The 17,009-nt window shown below is 41.4% G+C and overlaps 2 protein-coding genes across 3 annotated transcripts; both read right to left on the bottom strand.

Moving 5' to 3' along the window:
* Nucleotides 1-565: 565 nt before the first annotated feature.
* LOC133921640 (vesicle-associated protein 2-1-like) lies at nucleotides 566-7,185 on the bottom strand. Of its 2 annotated transcripts, none has more exons than XM_062366604.1 (9): nucleotides 6,686-7,185; nucleotides 3,529-3,592; nucleotides 3,366-3,436; nucleotides 3,181-3,262; nucleotides 2,969-3,084; nucleotides 2,725-2,862; nucleotides 2,590-2,616; nucleotides 1,787-1,861; nucleotides 566-1,071 (listed from the first exon to the last, which is right to left on the bottom strand). In XM_062366604.1, the coding sequence occupies exons 2-9, from the start codon at nucleotides 3,581-3,583 to the stop codon at nucleotides 934-936; spliced, it is 702 nt and encodes a 233-aa protein (XP_062222588.1). In that variant the 5' UTR covers nucleotides 3,584-3,592; nucleotides 6,686-7,185; the 3' UTR covers nucleotides 566-933. The 2 variants fall into 2 exon arrangements, with proteins under 2 accessions (XP_062222588.1, XP_062222587.1); XM_062366603.1 differs by lacking the exon at nucleotides 6,686-7,185 and adding an exon at nucleotides 3,692-4,054.
* A 1,353-nt stretch (nucleotides 7,186-8,538) lies between these two features.
* LOC133921641 (large ribosomal subunit protein bL19cy-like) lies at nucleotides 8,539-10,385 on the bottom strand. Its single transcript, XM_062366605.1, has 4 exons — nucleotides 9,910-10,385; nucleotides 9,295-9,381; nucleotides 9,079-9,209; nucleotides 8,539-8,893 (listed from the first exon to the last, which is right to left on the bottom strand). Exons 1-4 carry the CDS (start codon nucleotides 10,246-10,248, stop codon nucleotides 8,785-8,787), a joined length of 666 nt encoding a protein of 221 aa, XP_062222589.1. The 5' UTR covers nucleotides 10,249-10,385; the 3' UTR covers nucleotides 8,539-8,784.
* Between the last annotated feature and the right edge of the window lie 6,624 nt (nucleotides 10,386-17,009).

The raw sequence follows: 17,009 nt of genomic DNA, 5'->3' as shown, positions 1-17,009 counted from the left end.
CGGCTTCAGGTCTGGTGTCACCGTCCGGCGGTTTCAGTACAGCGCACCCGCCGCCGGCCCGCGCACGGCTATCCGGTGGCTCGAGGCGTCGGTTCTTACGACTGAGGATGTAGCAGAGCCGGCGAGCCCTGGTGCGGCCGCGTGATGGGGGGCTGGGAATCTGAGACGTGCGCCGGCCGAAGCGAGTAGCCGACGCGGGTGGTTCCGGGTTGGGGCGCGCGGCGCGATGGCTAACCGCCGTTTGGCCCTGTGCCGTGCGGCTGCGGTCCTGGGCTCCGCGGCTTCGTGGGCTTCCCTATTATCGGCAGCCAATGGGCTGTGGCTGGCCGGGGTGCTGGATCATGGGCTGCGCTCGTGCCTGCTGGTTTTCTGTGTGTTGCTACTTGCAGATTTGGGCCTGGCCGCCTGGGATTAGTTCTTCTTCCATGCGCGCCTCTGCACCATGCCCGTTTAAAACCCACCAAGTTCTCTCGATATCTATGATAAAATTCCATACAATCTCTACGTTCCAAACAAGGATCAGGCGCAAGAAGTCTACTTGGAACTTGGAAGTAAAGGACCCAAGTTCCCAGGGAGCACCATCAGGGATCTGGTATATAGATATCAGGTAGTAGACATCAGCCTTTTCCCTTGATATTTACTAGTCTACTACTATCAGTTCCACTTTACATTTCCAATCGGTGATTGCTTGCAGCTTTCGTCCTGATACATATCGAACTAAATACATAAAGGATTGCAACCGAAGGGCAAATACAAATGGAAGATGAAGCAAGCACGGGTGGATCATTGCGACCCGTTATCGTTTCACATAACTACAGCCTAAAGAACAACAGAATAACAATGGAGACTGGAATTGAAATTTCCATCCTTTTTACCGAGCTCATCCTGATGTCGATCCTGAACACTGCTTCTCTAGTCTGCAACCTTTGTGTCTTAAGCAGTGGCCGGTGGGGAAGAGAAGATGAGGCTCATCAGAAGCCCGACCAGAAGACCTATTACCCCAGCAAAAGCAGCAAATGTCAAGGAGAAGCCCGAGTCACCTTTGCGGCTCCTACGCCTCCTGAGCACATCCTGAAACGACAGTTTGATCTTCTAAGTAGAAAATTCAACATAACAGGGCAGAGTGGATGTTGCATGCTAATTGCTAGTGAGTGGGTATTCTATATTCAAGAAATACTTGTAGGCAATGAACCTTTCGCACGCATCCTCACGTTTTCTGAACAAACTACAGCCAGGCTAACTACTTTGATTTTCTTAGCTACGTCAACATAAAGTTATTCATTGTTAAGTGGAAAGTAATTGGATTTTGTGAAAGAAACTGTGTGTGCTTGGCACATCCGCAGATGACACCTCAATCTGGTTACTTTGCGGTCATTTATCTTTAAATGAGCGTACGAAGGAGGAAAGAACACTATCCCCAGAACCCATTGCCAGCCACATTTGAATTCTACTTTTCTTAACCTATAATAAGACAATCAAATAAAAAAAACTATCAGAAAACATAAATGTGTGTTCTGTATTTTACATTTGGAGATAAAATATTATCAGCCATATATTTTCAAGAATATAAAATATGTCAAACACCAAGGACCAAACAATTCTTTTGCATTTTGCTCAAAGGTCAGACATCTTTTAACACAAACAACTACATATTTTACCTTTCATTAATGTAACGGCCAATGTCCAAATTGCTCAAAAAAATAAGAAAGGACCAAAGTCCAAATGTCAACATGATCAAGTAAAATATGGGAAGAAAATGAAGTGAATGAAGTTTGATATACTGTACCAGTTCACGTTGCATTTGCTGATTTTGCTGAAGCATGTTATCTCTTTCTTCCTTCAGGCGCTGAATTGTCTGGATCTGAATAAAACAAAAGGAGAAACTTACGAAATAATGACAAAGGTATCCCAAAGGGTGTTTTATTATTCGTGCAAGCTTGATCACAAAAGTATAGGATTTCTGTTACAGTGAGAATATTCATGAAGCACTCACTTGGGATGATCCAATTTTATCTAATTTTTTAGCTGGAAACTAGGAATATCTCGATCAAGAAAAGAGATCCAAATTCTGGTCCCAGTGCATAGTGTGCATAAGGCAACATGTTCATGGGCTTCTGGGCATCCCTCCCTCTCTCAGTCATGACCTCCCAATTATAGGTACCTTTCCCCATGATAAACTTTATGATCTTTCAACTGTCAAATCATATTGCTTCAACATCTTAAGCTTCCTAATTCTCAGACTTGCACTTCACAAATTTTATATAATCAATGCCAGTATGTCATTACCCCAATATCGCTTTACAAGCGTGTCTTGCATTTAAGAATCTAAGAACAGCAGAAGGAAATCTGTGTGGCATATCAGTATAGTATTAGCAATTCTCTCACTGCACAATCAATGTGTAAAGAAACAGATTGTTCATGCACCACACAACATTACAGAGTCATAATAAATGCTTCAAGCGTGTCATATTCAAGTTGGCAGAACTATTTCTTCTCTGAATTCATCAGAAGAAAATCTTAACTAACATGTATCTTCGGTCAAGTTTCCCAGTAAAAATGAGAAATGCTGTTGGGATAAGAGTGTATTACCTCATCAATGCTTGCATTCTTCAGCATCTGCAAAGTACGGTGTATACATGTGATCAACAGTAAGTGTATTTACTGAAAGTTTATAAGTGAATCATAAGTTCCACACATAGTACAACAGGACTACCACAATCTCACCGTCAGATCATCAGACGCCGCTTTGAAGCTCCTGTTTCCTGAAGATGTCACACTAGAGTCGTCTGAGCCTCCACTAGGTATTGTGTAAACAACCTTAAGCTTCATTTCCTCAATTACCTTATCAACTTCCTTGTTGAACTGCACCCATACAACAAGATGGCATATGGTTTTGGATATCATTTCTCTGTAGTTACAAAATAACGCTAAACCTTATAAATTAGTCGTTTTTGCATTTTTTGCTTACCGTATCAGGGGGGATCTCATCCATATCAGTACTGGCAACCACCTTCGTGCTCTGAATCAAGAACTTATCCTTGCATTGCATTTCTGGTGGGTACTCTTTCTGTGCCTGGAGTGTGACTATATCCCCAAATAGAAACGCAGGTACAGACACAATTGCACATCAAAAACCAAACGAAGAATCCTAAACAGAACCATGGAGAAGCAGGTGTTTACTCGTTATAGTGCAAGAATCCCACGGCTGGACGATGCTCGCGTTCGGCCGGACAAAATACTTCCTCGGTGATGTTGTCTTCACCTGGCAAAAGAATGGGATAAATTTGATCATGCCTTGTCCACTTTTCACCAAATACAACGCGAAAATTCTGAGGCGAACATCAAGAGATGGGAAGGCCATGGACCTTGAATGCGACATGGTGCTCGCTGTTGTTCACCACCTTGAGATTGCAATAGCACGGCTTGTCCAGCTCAACTACGCAAGAGAATTTTAACGCGGGGCAAACCCACGGAAGTTCAACAAATCGTAATGTGAATAAAAAATCTCAAGAACTCCGCAGAACATACGTAAGAAGGTGAGCTCCTCCGGGTAAACCGAGATCAGCGCTCCGCTACCTCCCATTGCAACCACCTGATGAAACACACAGAAAAGAAGCCACAAGATGAACAAATTGCTGCACTAAAAAAAGGGAAGAGATTACTTTCTGTTTGTTTGGAGCGGATTCCAAACCTCTCTTTCCAGGAACTGAGTGCAAGCAAAAGAAACTAAAAAAAGCAACGATTTGGAGGAGAAATGGGAAGGGGAGGAAGCCAGGGGTGGAGGAGGAAAGAGAAACCAAAGAGTTTGCTTTGCTTTTCTTGGCTTCCCGGCGACATTGACGGGGCAGCACTCACTTCTTGGGTCCGTGGCAGTTCGCCTTTCTGTTTTTCTTTAATTGAACAGCGTTGTTCTTTTTTCTTTTATTGGTGGTTGGTGATTTATGTTACTTTATTCAGGGTGCTGTTTCCAGGACCGGAAAGACATGGCTTTTGGCAGTTATTATTAATCAATTTTAATTTTGCATATTACTTATATGACATAAATAATAATGAGTAAATTGCATAAAACTATAAGTATTGTATCATTTATAATACAAAACTACAAATATTATGTCTAAGTAACACAAAAATATAAGTATTGTGTACTAATTTCACACTAAAACTGATTTTAATTACATACACCCAAAAAATAGTCTTATATTTCTTAAAAATCCTAGAACTTTTCTACATGTTGCATAATACATGCAACGTATTTTAATTAGATTCAAAAAAAATTATGTATAATTTAAAGTAAAATTCTCCAAAAACTACTTTTATAACTCTTAATAATTGTTAGGACCTTAAATAAAATCCTCAAAATATGAAAAAAAATCACTAATATTTTTCTTATATGATGCATTAATTTCTAAAATTATTTTCAATTCTAGATTATATGGTGAAAAAGTGAGTTTCTTTCCCTAACAGTTGTTAGTGTTACAAAAGTAGATTTTTTTGAAGAATTTTAGTTTAAATTTTACAAGGATTTTTTAGGTAGGTCTAATTAAAATTGATTGCATATGGATTATGAAACACGTAAAAAAGTTATATAATTTTTGGAGAAATACAAGACTATTTTTTAAGGTGAATCTAATGAAAATCGGGTTTTATATGAAATTAGTTCATAATACTTATAGTTTTATGTTATAAATAGCATAATAATTGTAGTTTTATAACATTCACTCAATAATAATTCTGATGAAAAGAGTTTACAAAGTTTTTTGTGTGCTATTTAGCACAATTAGTAAATCATCACTAAAAAATATTAAAATATAAGAAAATAGTAAGATTGTGTTGAAGTTGCAGTACTTGCAGTGCCACAAGAATTGCATCGATTCTCTTAAATCGTCATACAGTACGAAATGGGAAGTACAAAAAAATTGGATCTGAAGAATATTCTTGCCTGATTGAAGTATTAAACAAACATTAGCAGTTTCGCTCTGTGTTCTCCTCGACAAACCATTGGAGCATGCGTGACCTGTCTTCTACTGATGGTAGCAATTCATACAATTTTTAATAGCTACCAGATGAGGTTCTCAATCATTTTCACCATTAGGAGATGGGGTGTCGCTTTAAAGAAATTTGATCTAAACGTAAACAGAATATTTGATGCTGTCAGGTAGAATAGAATTCAAGACAGATTGGGGAAAATGAATGATTCTTCAGTAGGAGAACACGGCAAGCAATTTCCAGTGACAGAACTCTCCTGTGGCGCAAGCCTAACAGTGGCAGCAACGTCATGAGCACAGAAACACCGATGCCATTTGACATGGATAGAAGTCTTTCATAAACTAGAGGGGTAATGGATACGCTAGATGGTTCAACAAACCAACCAGTCCTGTTGGGAAATTCAACTCCAATTTATTAGTACTCATCGTGTCAACTACTAATCCATAAAAACGCAGACCTACTGTTTAATAACAACCTTTAATTTTCATGATAGCAACATACGTACATATTGACTATCTGTTAGACAGGTACTTGAGAATCCAGGTCTCCCATAAAGGATAAAATTCATAATAAGAATAGTCCTAGTATGAATTTTGTACACCGAGGACAGAATACATTTGCACTGCAAGCCAAAATATGCCAAAAAGAACTGTTATTACGCATTTGAAACCTAATAATTACAGTGAAATGTACTGATTTGGATAAGTGAATTTCGCTTGCCAAAGGAAAATCAAAATGGCAATGGGAGAAGATTTTCTGCCGGCATATCTGATTTTACTTGAAGGTTGAAAAACGGGGAAGTTTGTGCTTCAGGTAGTACAACTTTGCTCTCCTCACTTTCTTGTGTCTGATTACCTTGATCTCCTTGATCCTGGGCGAGTACCTGCAATGGAAGACATAAGGGGCGTTAATAACATTTGTTGCAGGAATTCAGGAATAGCAGTCTGAAGTTCCAAGCATTTCAATGTTCAGATGAAGTAGTAAAACATAACAGATCACCAGTTATTATCAAATTAATCATTACTGAAAAGAAGAATTGCAGGTAAACACATCTCTAACGACAGCAATACACAAAGTGAAGCATACCAAAAGTATTCTACTTTATTTACAAAAGAACATTAGCAATCACCCAACAACAGATGACAAAGTCCCTTTGCGACAAAAAAAAGGAGAGAAAATGACTGATGACCATGACAAAAAGTATAATCTGAGTAGAGCATAATTAACCAACAAAGTTATAGTGCTTAATCTCAAGTTTCACATAGGTGTAGGAAAACAAAATGTCAAGGCCAAGCACGAGTACAGAAACGCTGTTAGGAAGGTGAAAGATCGGTGGCGATTATTTGAATGCTTTGTAGCTCTCTTGCTGGGGAAACTATAGTTCCAGAAGAGCCAGAAAGCACTTCAATGAACTAAAAAAGGGAAATACTCTGCACTAGTATGTTCAAGTTACATCATTTTACTGGTTCTGTAAATGTGCAAGTATGAAACTGAGTGATAACAGATTTTTAGCTAGAAAGCATTACACCTTAGAATAATTTCGAACGAAAACCACAAGTCCAACTATGCATTTGTAAGCATCGCAAATCATAGTGATTATATAACCAACTTATAACAAAATTAAACTTGGTGTTTTATTCTTTATTTCATAAAAAGAGGGAAGAGATTACTTTCTATTTGTTTGGAGCGGATTCCAAACCTCTCTTTCCAGGAACTGAGTGCAAGCAAAAGAAACTAAAAAGAGCAACGATTTGGAGGAGAAATGGGAAGGGGAGGAAGCCAGGGGTGGAGGAGGAAAGAGAAACCAAAGGGTTTGCTTTGCTTTTCTTGGCTTCCCGGCGACATTGACGGGGCAGCACTCACTTCTCGGGTCCGTGGCAGTTCGCCTTTCTGTTTTTCTTTAATTGAACAGCGTTGTTCTTTTTTCTTTTATTGGTGGTTGGTGATTTATGTTACTTTATTCAGGGTGCTGTTTCCAGGACCGGAAAGACATGGCTTTTGGCAGTTATTATTAATCAATTTTAATTTTGCATATTACTTATATGACATAAATAATAATGAGTAAATTGCATAAAACTATAAATATTGTATCATTTATAATACAAAACTACAAATATTGTGTCTAAGTAACACAAAAATATAAGTATTGTGTACTAATTTCATACAAAAACTGATTTTAATTAGATACACCTAAAAATAGTCTTATAGTTCTCAAAAATCCTATAACTTTTCTACATGTTGTATAATACATGCAACGTATTTTAATTGGATTAAAAAAACTGTGTAGAATTTAAACTATAATTCTCCAAAAACTACTTTTATAACTTCTAATAATTGTTAGGATCTCAAATAAAATCCTTAAAATATGAAAAAAATTCACTAATATTCTTCTTATATGATGCATTAATTTTCTAAAATTATTTTCAGTCCTAGATTATATGGTGAAAAGGTGAGTTACTTTGGCCCTAACAGTTGTTAGTGTTACAAAAGTAGATTTTTTGAAAAATTTTAGTTTAAATTTTACACAGATTTTTTAGTGGATCTAATTAAAATTGATTGTATATGGATTATGAAACACGTACAAAAAATTCTATAATTTTTGGAGAAATACAAGACTATTTTTAAGGTGAATCTAATAAAAATCGGGTTTTATATGAAATTAGTTCATAATACTTATAGTTTTGTGTTACTAAGCACAGTACTTATAGTTTTATGTTATAAATAGCACAATACTTGTAGTTTTATATCATTCACTCAATAATAATTCTGACGAAAAGAGTTTACAAAGTTTTTTGTGTGCTATTTAGCACAATTAGTAAATCATCACTAAAAACTATTAAAATATAAGAAAATAGTAAGATTGTGTTGCAGTTGCAGTACTTGCAGTGCCACAAGAATTGCATCGATTCTCTTAAATCGTCATACAGTACGAAATGTGAAGTACAAAAAAATTGGATCTGAAGAATATTCTTGCCTGATTGAAGTATTAAACAAACATTAGCAGTTTCGCTCTGTGTTCTCCTCGACAAACCATTGGAGCATACGTGACCTGTATTCTACTGATGGTAGCAATTCATACAATTTTTAATAGCTACCAGATAAGGTTCTCAATCATTTTCACCATTAGGAGATGGGGTGTCGCTTTAAAGAAATTTGATCTAAACGTAAACAGAAAATTTGATGCTGTCAGGTAGAATAGAATTCAAGACAGATTGGGGAAAATGAATGATTCTTCAGTAGGAGAACACGGCAAGCAATTTCCAGTGACAGAACTCTCCTGTGGCGCAAGCCTAACAGTGGCAGCAACGTCATGAGCACAGAAACACCGATGCCATTTGACATGGATAGAAGTCTTTCATAAACTAGAGGGGTAATGGATACGCTAGATGGTTCAACAAACCAACCAGTCCTGTTGAGAAATTCAACTCCAATTTATTAGTACTCATCGTGTCAACTACTAATCCATAAAAACGCAGACCTACTGTTTAATAACAAGCTTTAATTTTGATGATAGCAACATACGTACATATTGACTATCTGTTAGACAGGTACTTGAGAATCCAGGTCTCCCATAAAGGATAAAATTCATAATAAGAATAGTCCTGGTATGAATTTTGTACACCGCGGACAGAATACATTTGCACTGCAAGCCAAAATATGCCAAAAAGAACTGTAGATATTGCGCATTTGAAACCCAATAATTACAGTGAAATGTACTGATTTGGATAAGTGAATTTCGCTTGCCAAAGGAAAATCAAAATGGCAATGGGAGAAGATTTTCTGCCGGCATATCTGATTTTACTTGAAGGTTGAAAAACGGGGAAGTTTGTGCTTCAGGTAGTACAATTTTGCTCTCCTCACTTTCTTGTGTCTGATTACCTTGATCTCCTTGATCCTGGGCGAGTACCTGCAATGGAAGACATAAGGGGCGTTAATAACATTTGTTGCAGGAATTCAGGAATAGCAGTCTGAAGTTCCAAGCATTTCAATGTTCAGATGAAGTAGTAAAACATAACAGATCACCGTGCAATACTAGGCATATTATCTGCACTGCACAGAACAGATTCCAGAAACCATGTAACCCCAACTTACACAGGGAAGGTAATCTCAACTCCTACACCAGCAATGATCCTTCTAACACGTATTGTAGTGTGAACACCAGCTTTGTGCTTGGCGATGATAATGCCCTTAAAAAGCGACAATCTCCTCTTGTTGGGCCGTTGCTGCAACAAGGTTTACTTCATACATCAACAACTACACAATTAAGAATAGGTAAAAGAGAACATTCAAGACTAGTGAAAAGTTCACCATTCTAAGCTCAATGATATCACCGGGCCTCAGATCCGGGATAGTCTTCACCTTCTCAGCCTCCTCAATGAACTGCTTGTTCAGAATCTACAAAACCAAATAATTCAAGGAAATAGTACGTAACATGTTACGCTGCCCAAAGTCATAATGGATTGTACAAACATTATCAATGAACAGCCAGGAATTATGCAAAAGTTAGTAAAAGCACCAAAATTCTATCCAACCATGTGCTTGTGTCAATGAAAAAGTGCAAGGACGAAAAGGAATTAAGGGCATACAAGATACGAGGATCCTTGCTGACTATTCTGCATTATCAAGCCCTTCGGGAAAGGACTATCTATTAAGAAGTTCGAAGACACAGTGAGAAAATCAGTTCTCCACTTCGTGCACTGCTAATTCCATATGCGCTGCTGCTTTAGAGACTATGTTGCCAATAACTCAACAAACGACTCCTAAACATTCGCCTCAGAGAATTAGAATTCTGTACACTAAGCAAAGAAATGCTACTCCTCAATGAGCTGCTGCCTCGCAACCTACAATTTCTCTACAGTAATTCGCCACCACATTATCACATTACTCATAATCCATTTCCGGATGCTATCAAGATATGCTCACCCCGATGATTTCGCCGAACTTGACACCGGGCTTGCGCGGCAGCGGCGGCTCGTCTGCTTCTTCCTCCTCCTCCGCCACAGCGACGCCCCCCTCCGCCTCCCCCTCCTCCGCATCAGCTGAGGCAGTGACAGGCTCAAGCTCTGTCACTGGCTCCGGTTCACCGGCGTCGGCACTGGCGTCGGCGCGGGCAACTAGGTGGGTAGCCCGGCGAGGGGAAGCGTAGAGGGAGAGCCGGCGGAACGAGGAGGCCACGGCGAGTATCTGCGGCGGCGGCGAGCGGTGCGAGAGGAGGGCGTGGGGAAGCAAGATGCCGGAGACGGCGGCCGTGGCGGAGGCCATCGGAATGCTATGTGGGGCCAAGGTGTCAGTCGCGGAGCATGGGACGGAGGAAGGAGGGGGGTTGGAGGCGTCGCCGCGGCGTGAGGATTGTGGAAGAAACGCTATCCGGCTATCTACTTTTGTGGGAGGGGCAGCGACGCTGCACGCGGGCCCTACCTTTTATCCAGAGGCTCAAGCGATCTGAACCGTTCGTCTACGTGAGTCCGTTTCGGAGCACGAACAAACCTAGGTGCTTATTGCTAGATGCTTAAAAAAAGCAAATGTTAAATGCTTATATAAAACTTATAATTTTTAATAATTTCTCCGGTTAAAAATATAATATTTTTTACTTTTCACGATTTTTAATGTGCAACTTTGACCACTATTTTTATTAAAATATAGTTATAATATACAATGAAAATATAATATTATGAAAATATTTTTAAGAAAAATCTACGTGTATGATTTTTATATTTTTAAATTAAATATTTTAAAAATATTAATAGTTAAAGTTTGAAAAGTTTAATCAGATCTTAATCAGAGTTTCAAGTATTTATGATCAGAGGGAGTACAAATAAAGACTATATGTGTATAAACATGATTAATTATTTTTTTACACTAAAATAAGTAACGGTCCTTAAATAAACATCTTGTTTTCTGCCTAACCACTTGTGCCAGTGAAATTAAGAAAAAATCTGATTTTTTTATAAACATCTCATTATACATGCTTTAACATAGGGGGATTTTTCCTTCACCTTTTAAACTTTTTAATTATTATTTTAAAAATAAAATTCTTGCTATTTTTAATAGATATTTAAACCTACGATCCATCCTATTTCAAAACAATTCTTTATTTGTCACTTTGAGGTTGTTGTTTGGTGCACAACCAATGTTTTATTAACACCGATAGATGTTGGCAACAAAATCTGGACTGTGGCCAGATTTTCACAGCTCCACTGAAAATCGGTGTGGCCACAGTCCATACAACTCTTGTTTTACCAAATTTTTAGAGCATCGCTAGCAGCATTGGTAACTAGCTCGTCATCGATAAATCTGACCAAAAGACTGAAAAATGTGGATCCAGCAAACTCGCCAAACAATTGACCGTTCCTATAGGCTCATCATCCCTCTTCACTTGCTTGGCAAATTTGGCGATCGTCTCCACGCTCGCCATCCAACGACAGCACAGTGATGAACCTAGAAAGGTAGTTAGCTAAATGTGCACGTGTGTTTATTTTTCTATTTTTTTCATAATTCTGTCTGATGATCTAAAAGATGTCTACAGTTCAAACAAATTTTTGTAGTAACAACATAACTTGCAGGAACCCATTTTGACACGTTGCAAAAATAAGCCTGGGGCAAATTTGAACAAAAATTACTCAAAACGGACAATTTTTCAACTTTCACTAAATTTTTAAAGCTTCAAATTGACCTCCTAAAATTCTAGAAAATTCACCGCCAATCTTCATCTTGATTATAATAATTTGAACAATTATTTTTAACCCTATGTTGCATAACTAATTTGTGAGTTTCTTATGTGGTAATTGTTCTTACAAATTCTTACAATATGTGTATTTGTGTAGTAACTTATAACATCCCAGTTTTGGCCAAACCGGATTTCAAAATTCTTTCAAACAAATCATTTCAAAACTTTTCAAAAACCTTCTAAAAAATCTCATATCAAGTCCAAAACTCTTCTTTGGGCTCAATCTCCCCCTTCCCTTCCCAAGCCGGCCCATTCTTCTTTTCTTTTTCTTTTTCCTCCACCGACCGGCCCACTGCTATCCTTCCGGCCCGGCCCTCTTTTTCTCCCCCCTATGCCGCCTTCTTTTCTTTTCCTCCGGCCCACCCAGCTCCCTCTTCCTCTCCTTCTACCACGCCAGCCCGACCCGAGCGACATCCTTCTCCTTCCTCACGACGTACGTGCGCGTGCGCTGGAGCTCGCCCGGTCACCGCGCGTAGGTGCCCCCCCCCCTCTACCGCATGCCATGCCGTCATGCCGTCCTCTTGCCCTCCCTCTGCCCTAGCTCGTCACATCCTGACTGTACCATCAAAGACCACGCACGGGAAACCCGACCGCCGGACACCTCCAACCTCGTTGTGTCGTTCGCTCGCCCCCTGCCCCCTTTCTCCGTGCCAACACACCCCCGCACATGCGTATGGTGTTGCCAAAGCCGAGTCACTCGGCTATGGCCGTAATTACGCCGCTTGTACCAAGCGCGTCGAGCCGTCCTCTCCGCCGTCCTCTCACCGACGAGCTCCCGCCCCTTCCCCGCCTATAAATAGCCTCGCCCGAGCTCTGCCCCGCTTCACCGCGCCCACCCAAGCTCCTTGAGGCAAGCTCCACTCTCTCTCTCCCATCCTCTCCCAATCTCACTACTCTCTCTCTCTCTCCATCGAGATTACCTCCTGGACGATCTCCTCGGTCGAGCTACCAAACACCGCCATTATTGGCCACCCAGAGCCGCACCGAGCACCTCCACCGCTTCCCTCACTGCTCTCTCCCTCCCATGCCCTCACCGAGCTCCACACTGAGCTCATCGAGCTGCCACTAAAGCCGCAAGCCGACGGTCGTCTATGCTACCACCCCAACCCAAGCTACACCCAAAACGAATCCTCGCACCTTCCTCTCTCTCCCGGTGTATTCGCCGTCAAGAACGGCGACTGGGAGAGCCTTTCCGGCGAGCCGCCACCGCGGGCCTTCCGCGCCGCCGTCTCCAAGTCGGCCGACCGAACCGGCCACGGCACCGTCTCCCCGCCGTTTCCCTCCCGTCACCCCTCTCGCTCTCACTTAATCTGACAGGCGGGCCCAACCGGCTAACGTCGTTAGCACGACCGTCAGTTTCCCCACCGGGCCGGCATGGGCCACTTCGGCCAACAGGCTGTCCCAATCATCAAGCCCAACGCAGCAGCAAAGCCCAAAATGCACAGTGCGCTTCCTCTTTTTCAGAAAACCAGATTTTTGATAGAATACTCCAGGAATATTCTCCCTTTTTCTTTTTTTTCCTGAATTAATCCACGATCGACTTCCAAAGCTCATAACTCCTCTGTTTTAAACTCCGATTTCAACGATTCTTTCACCGATATTCTTCTAAATTCAAGCTCTATCTATTCATACTATTTTCATATTTATTTCAAATTTATTTATATTTTATTTGTTTTTAATTGTATATTTGCTTGGTTGTTTATCGCGTTTAGAAGCTGGAGAGTTCGTTGAGGAGGAGGAAGGGGTGGTGCCAGGAACCAGGAGCTCGAGCAGGACCCCCTCGAGGACTTCAACGAAGGCAAGTCTCAATCCATTTATCTTTGACCATATTAAACCCAGTTCTATCAACACGACCTGTAACAGCTGTTTTACTTCGATATACTGCATTAAGTATTACTGGTTGGTATATTTTAAACTGTTGAACTAGTTATGACCTATTATAAAAGCTTAGCCAACCTTCTTTTATTTACCCTATATGCTAAATCTTGGTAAACTTAGGATCTCTCCTTAGTCCATTTACCTAAGCTCAGGCGATTACCTTGTTATTAGCATGCTTAGGATGATAATCTTTACTGCTACTTTATGCTTAATCATATCTAGCTTTTCAAAGGTGTAAAACTTAGTGTTGGTGTTGTGTGAGTTATGGTTGGATAAAACCTTGTTTGATGATAATGATAATATCTGAGTTGGGGTTAGAGCTGAGGCAAATCAGGGTTCCTTCGAGAATGCCTAGGGAGTCGGAGCGCTATCGGTGAGACAGGCTTCGGGAGGAGTGCTGCCCGTGTGGCATGTTCCATATGGAGATATTTGCCTTGGCTCGTTTAAAGACCGAGTTGATGTGGCATCCTACCTAGTCTATACAGTACAACCACTCGATCCTGTATGGGTAGGGCTTAGTCTAAATCCCCTCAGCTAGTCTACTATCGTCTAGAGGTAGGTGTGCAGCGGGGAACCATGGAGCAGGTGTGGGTGATGCAGGCTTCGTGACTCGGTTGGAGGCCTAGCTAAAGGTCATGAACCCCTGGTTAGCTCCCATAGGCGATTAGTGAGATGATGTTGTTGTGGGTAATGGCTTTGTTAAGTCGCGCTTCCACGGCACTGGAATGTTGTCGAACTCTGCTTGTGGGTAAAGTGCACAACTCTGTAGAGGTAAAACTGTTCGAATAGCCGTGTCCACGGTCATGGATGAACTATGGTTCAGTTGCAGCAACTAGCATGGGTTGCGTGTGTTCTCCTTGTGAGTGAGTGGGCAAGGTGTGCCTGTTTTGGAATATAGGTCGGGCCGTGTGCCATCGGTTGCCGTGAACGGGGTGTCCAACAACAACAAAACTTGGACAACCCTTTTTTATTACTAATTTCGTTTTCATAAACCGCTTTATATAAAATGAACCAAGCATGTGTAAAACTTAGCTTTCTGCAAAATTCAACCTTACAGCTTATCCTTGTCCTCCATTTATGCATGTATTCGTACCCCCTGCCGTAAGGCAAGGGTTGAGACTTGTTGAGTACTCTTGTACTCACCCTTAATTGTACTTTCAGAGGACGATTCGGACTTCACCGAGGCAGACGGTGAGGCAGACGAGTAGGCTTGGTCGCGTCCGCACCTGAGTTGCCTGTGGAGTGGCGTGTTCTTCATGTTGTCTCTGTTGTGTACTTTGTTATTGTGTACCCTTGTAATAATGCATTTGGGCTTATTATTGTATGTTTTATTAGGCTGGTGGATTATACTCACCGCTCCTTAAGTTGTATGGTATTGGTAATACCTGTTGTAAGACTCTTATTTACCAGTGATTGATCCAGGGACTGGTATAATAATGGTTTTAAGCACCGAGGATAACCTGAGGGCGCTTCAAGTGGTATCAGAGCCATACTTAGCTGTAAGACGAGATCGTAGACCTGGACGTGTTATTTTTATAAAAACTATGTTATAAAATTTTCTTTCTCCCTTCCCTTCTTTTGAAAAGCTCTTTAACCAACGCTGACCCCTCCCTCTCTCTGCAGATGGAGGAGCTAGGCTGGGTAACTGAGTACTGCTTGGATACTCCTGGTTTTTCCAAGGTGTTGTACGCTGCCATGACCAGGCTGGAAATCATGGAGCACCCGGAGTATGTTGTCCGGGAATATAAAGAGTACGACACTAAGCGTTGTGAAGTCATCGTCCACGTCGGTGGCATCACCATGCCACACACTCGACACAAGACTAGTAGGCAGCGTCAAGAGAGAACGGAGGTGCCTGTGCGCAAAGAGGTGAGCGGATTTGAGCAAATGGATAAAGAGGAGCAGCAGACACACAGGGAGCGCCTCTGTGCGGGATGGGCGGCGTCCTCGGCTAACGCCGAGCAGAGGGAGCAACATGGCGAGGAGGACAATGATGTTTAAGCTTCCTGTGTCGTGGCAGCTGGTTGATTTGAGTTGGGTCAAAAGAGAGGAAACATGCCAGGGAAGAGAAAATGGCCCACGATGCACGCTGCATCTTACATATTATTTTTAACTAAGATAAACTTCGATTTTTGAAACCTATTCACATGTGCTGAAAAAATTCTACCAAAAATACTATAATTTGTAAAGTGTATCTGGTTAAAGTTTTGTAGCTTTTAGCTAAGCTAACTTTCTTATAATTCCAAATAAGATGCTATGCATATAGAAACAAGATTTTTGATGCAAAAAAAAAAACTCAAGATAAAAATAAAAGAAAATCTCATAAATACAATAACACCAAACAAATGAACCACCACAGATTGAGCACACCAAAAGAATTCCAAAAGAAAAGGGAAAGTAATACAATTTATACTCCCAAAGTTTTAAAGAAGCACAATTTCTTTAAAATTAAACTTGTAATCTCTCATTAACAACTTTTAATTATCTTAAAAACTACTACCTAGGATTTTGGGATGTTACACTGGCAATGGGTCAGATTAGGTCCGGGTGGAGCAAAACCATGCTCGACAAGAAACCCGACACCCTTAACCTGACACGTACCCGAATTACTAATCGGGCGGAAACTCGTACCCAAACCTGAGCCCGTTGGGCGCCTATCGGGTTCTCATGTGTGGGTGCATGGCAGTTGCCAAGTGGTGGCAGGGCCGTGTAGCGGAGGGGCGGCGGAGCCGGGCAGTGATGACCGGGCGATGAGGCGGGGCAATAGCGACTCAGCGACAACGGCCAGGCGAAGGGGCAAGGCAACGGCGGCAAGGTGGGGTGGGGATGGGTTAACGGATCTACAGTCGAAGGTGGTCGGGCGGCAGTTGTCGGGAGGCGAGGAGGTGACAGGGGCGATGGGGAGGCAATGGTGATGACAGGGCGGATGAGCGGTGGCAACCGAGCAACAGGGAGGCGACAGTGCCAGCGGGGAAGCGGCAGCCAATAGCCCGATGCGGCTGACGCCTGACCGATTGAGCATGGGAGGCGGTGTGTGTGAATGTGTGCAATGGACTGTGGGAGTTGGGTTTTTGGCCTAGTCACAGTAAATCTACAGACTGGAATGGATTTTAGGTGACATGTGGGCAACTAGAGGTGAAATTGAAAACCCAAACCCGACCTGACCCATTTCGGTACCCAACCCGCTAAACCCGTGAGCGAAAATTTAGAACCGAACCCGAACCCGTCTAGTATAGAACCCGCAGGAACCCGGACCCACAGGTCTAGTTGTCAACCCTAGTTGTGGTAGCTCAGGCATGATTAGTTTTGCATTGAACTTTTGGTCTGTAACAGAAATTCATTGTGGAGAGCTATAATTTGTGAATAGTGGATGAATATTTGTCTTCAGTTCACAGTTCATTGTAAACATGAATATGTA

The sequence above is a fragment of the Phragmites australis genome, chromosome 6 (assembly GCF_958298935.1).
Source record: "Phragmites australis chromosome 6, lpPhrAust1.1, whole genome shotgun sequence".
Lineage (NCBI taxonomy): Eukaryota > Viridiplantae > Streptophyta > Magnoliopsida > Poales > Poaceae > Phragmites > Phragmites australis.
This window is presented reverse-complemented; position numbering and strand designations above follow the sequence as displayed.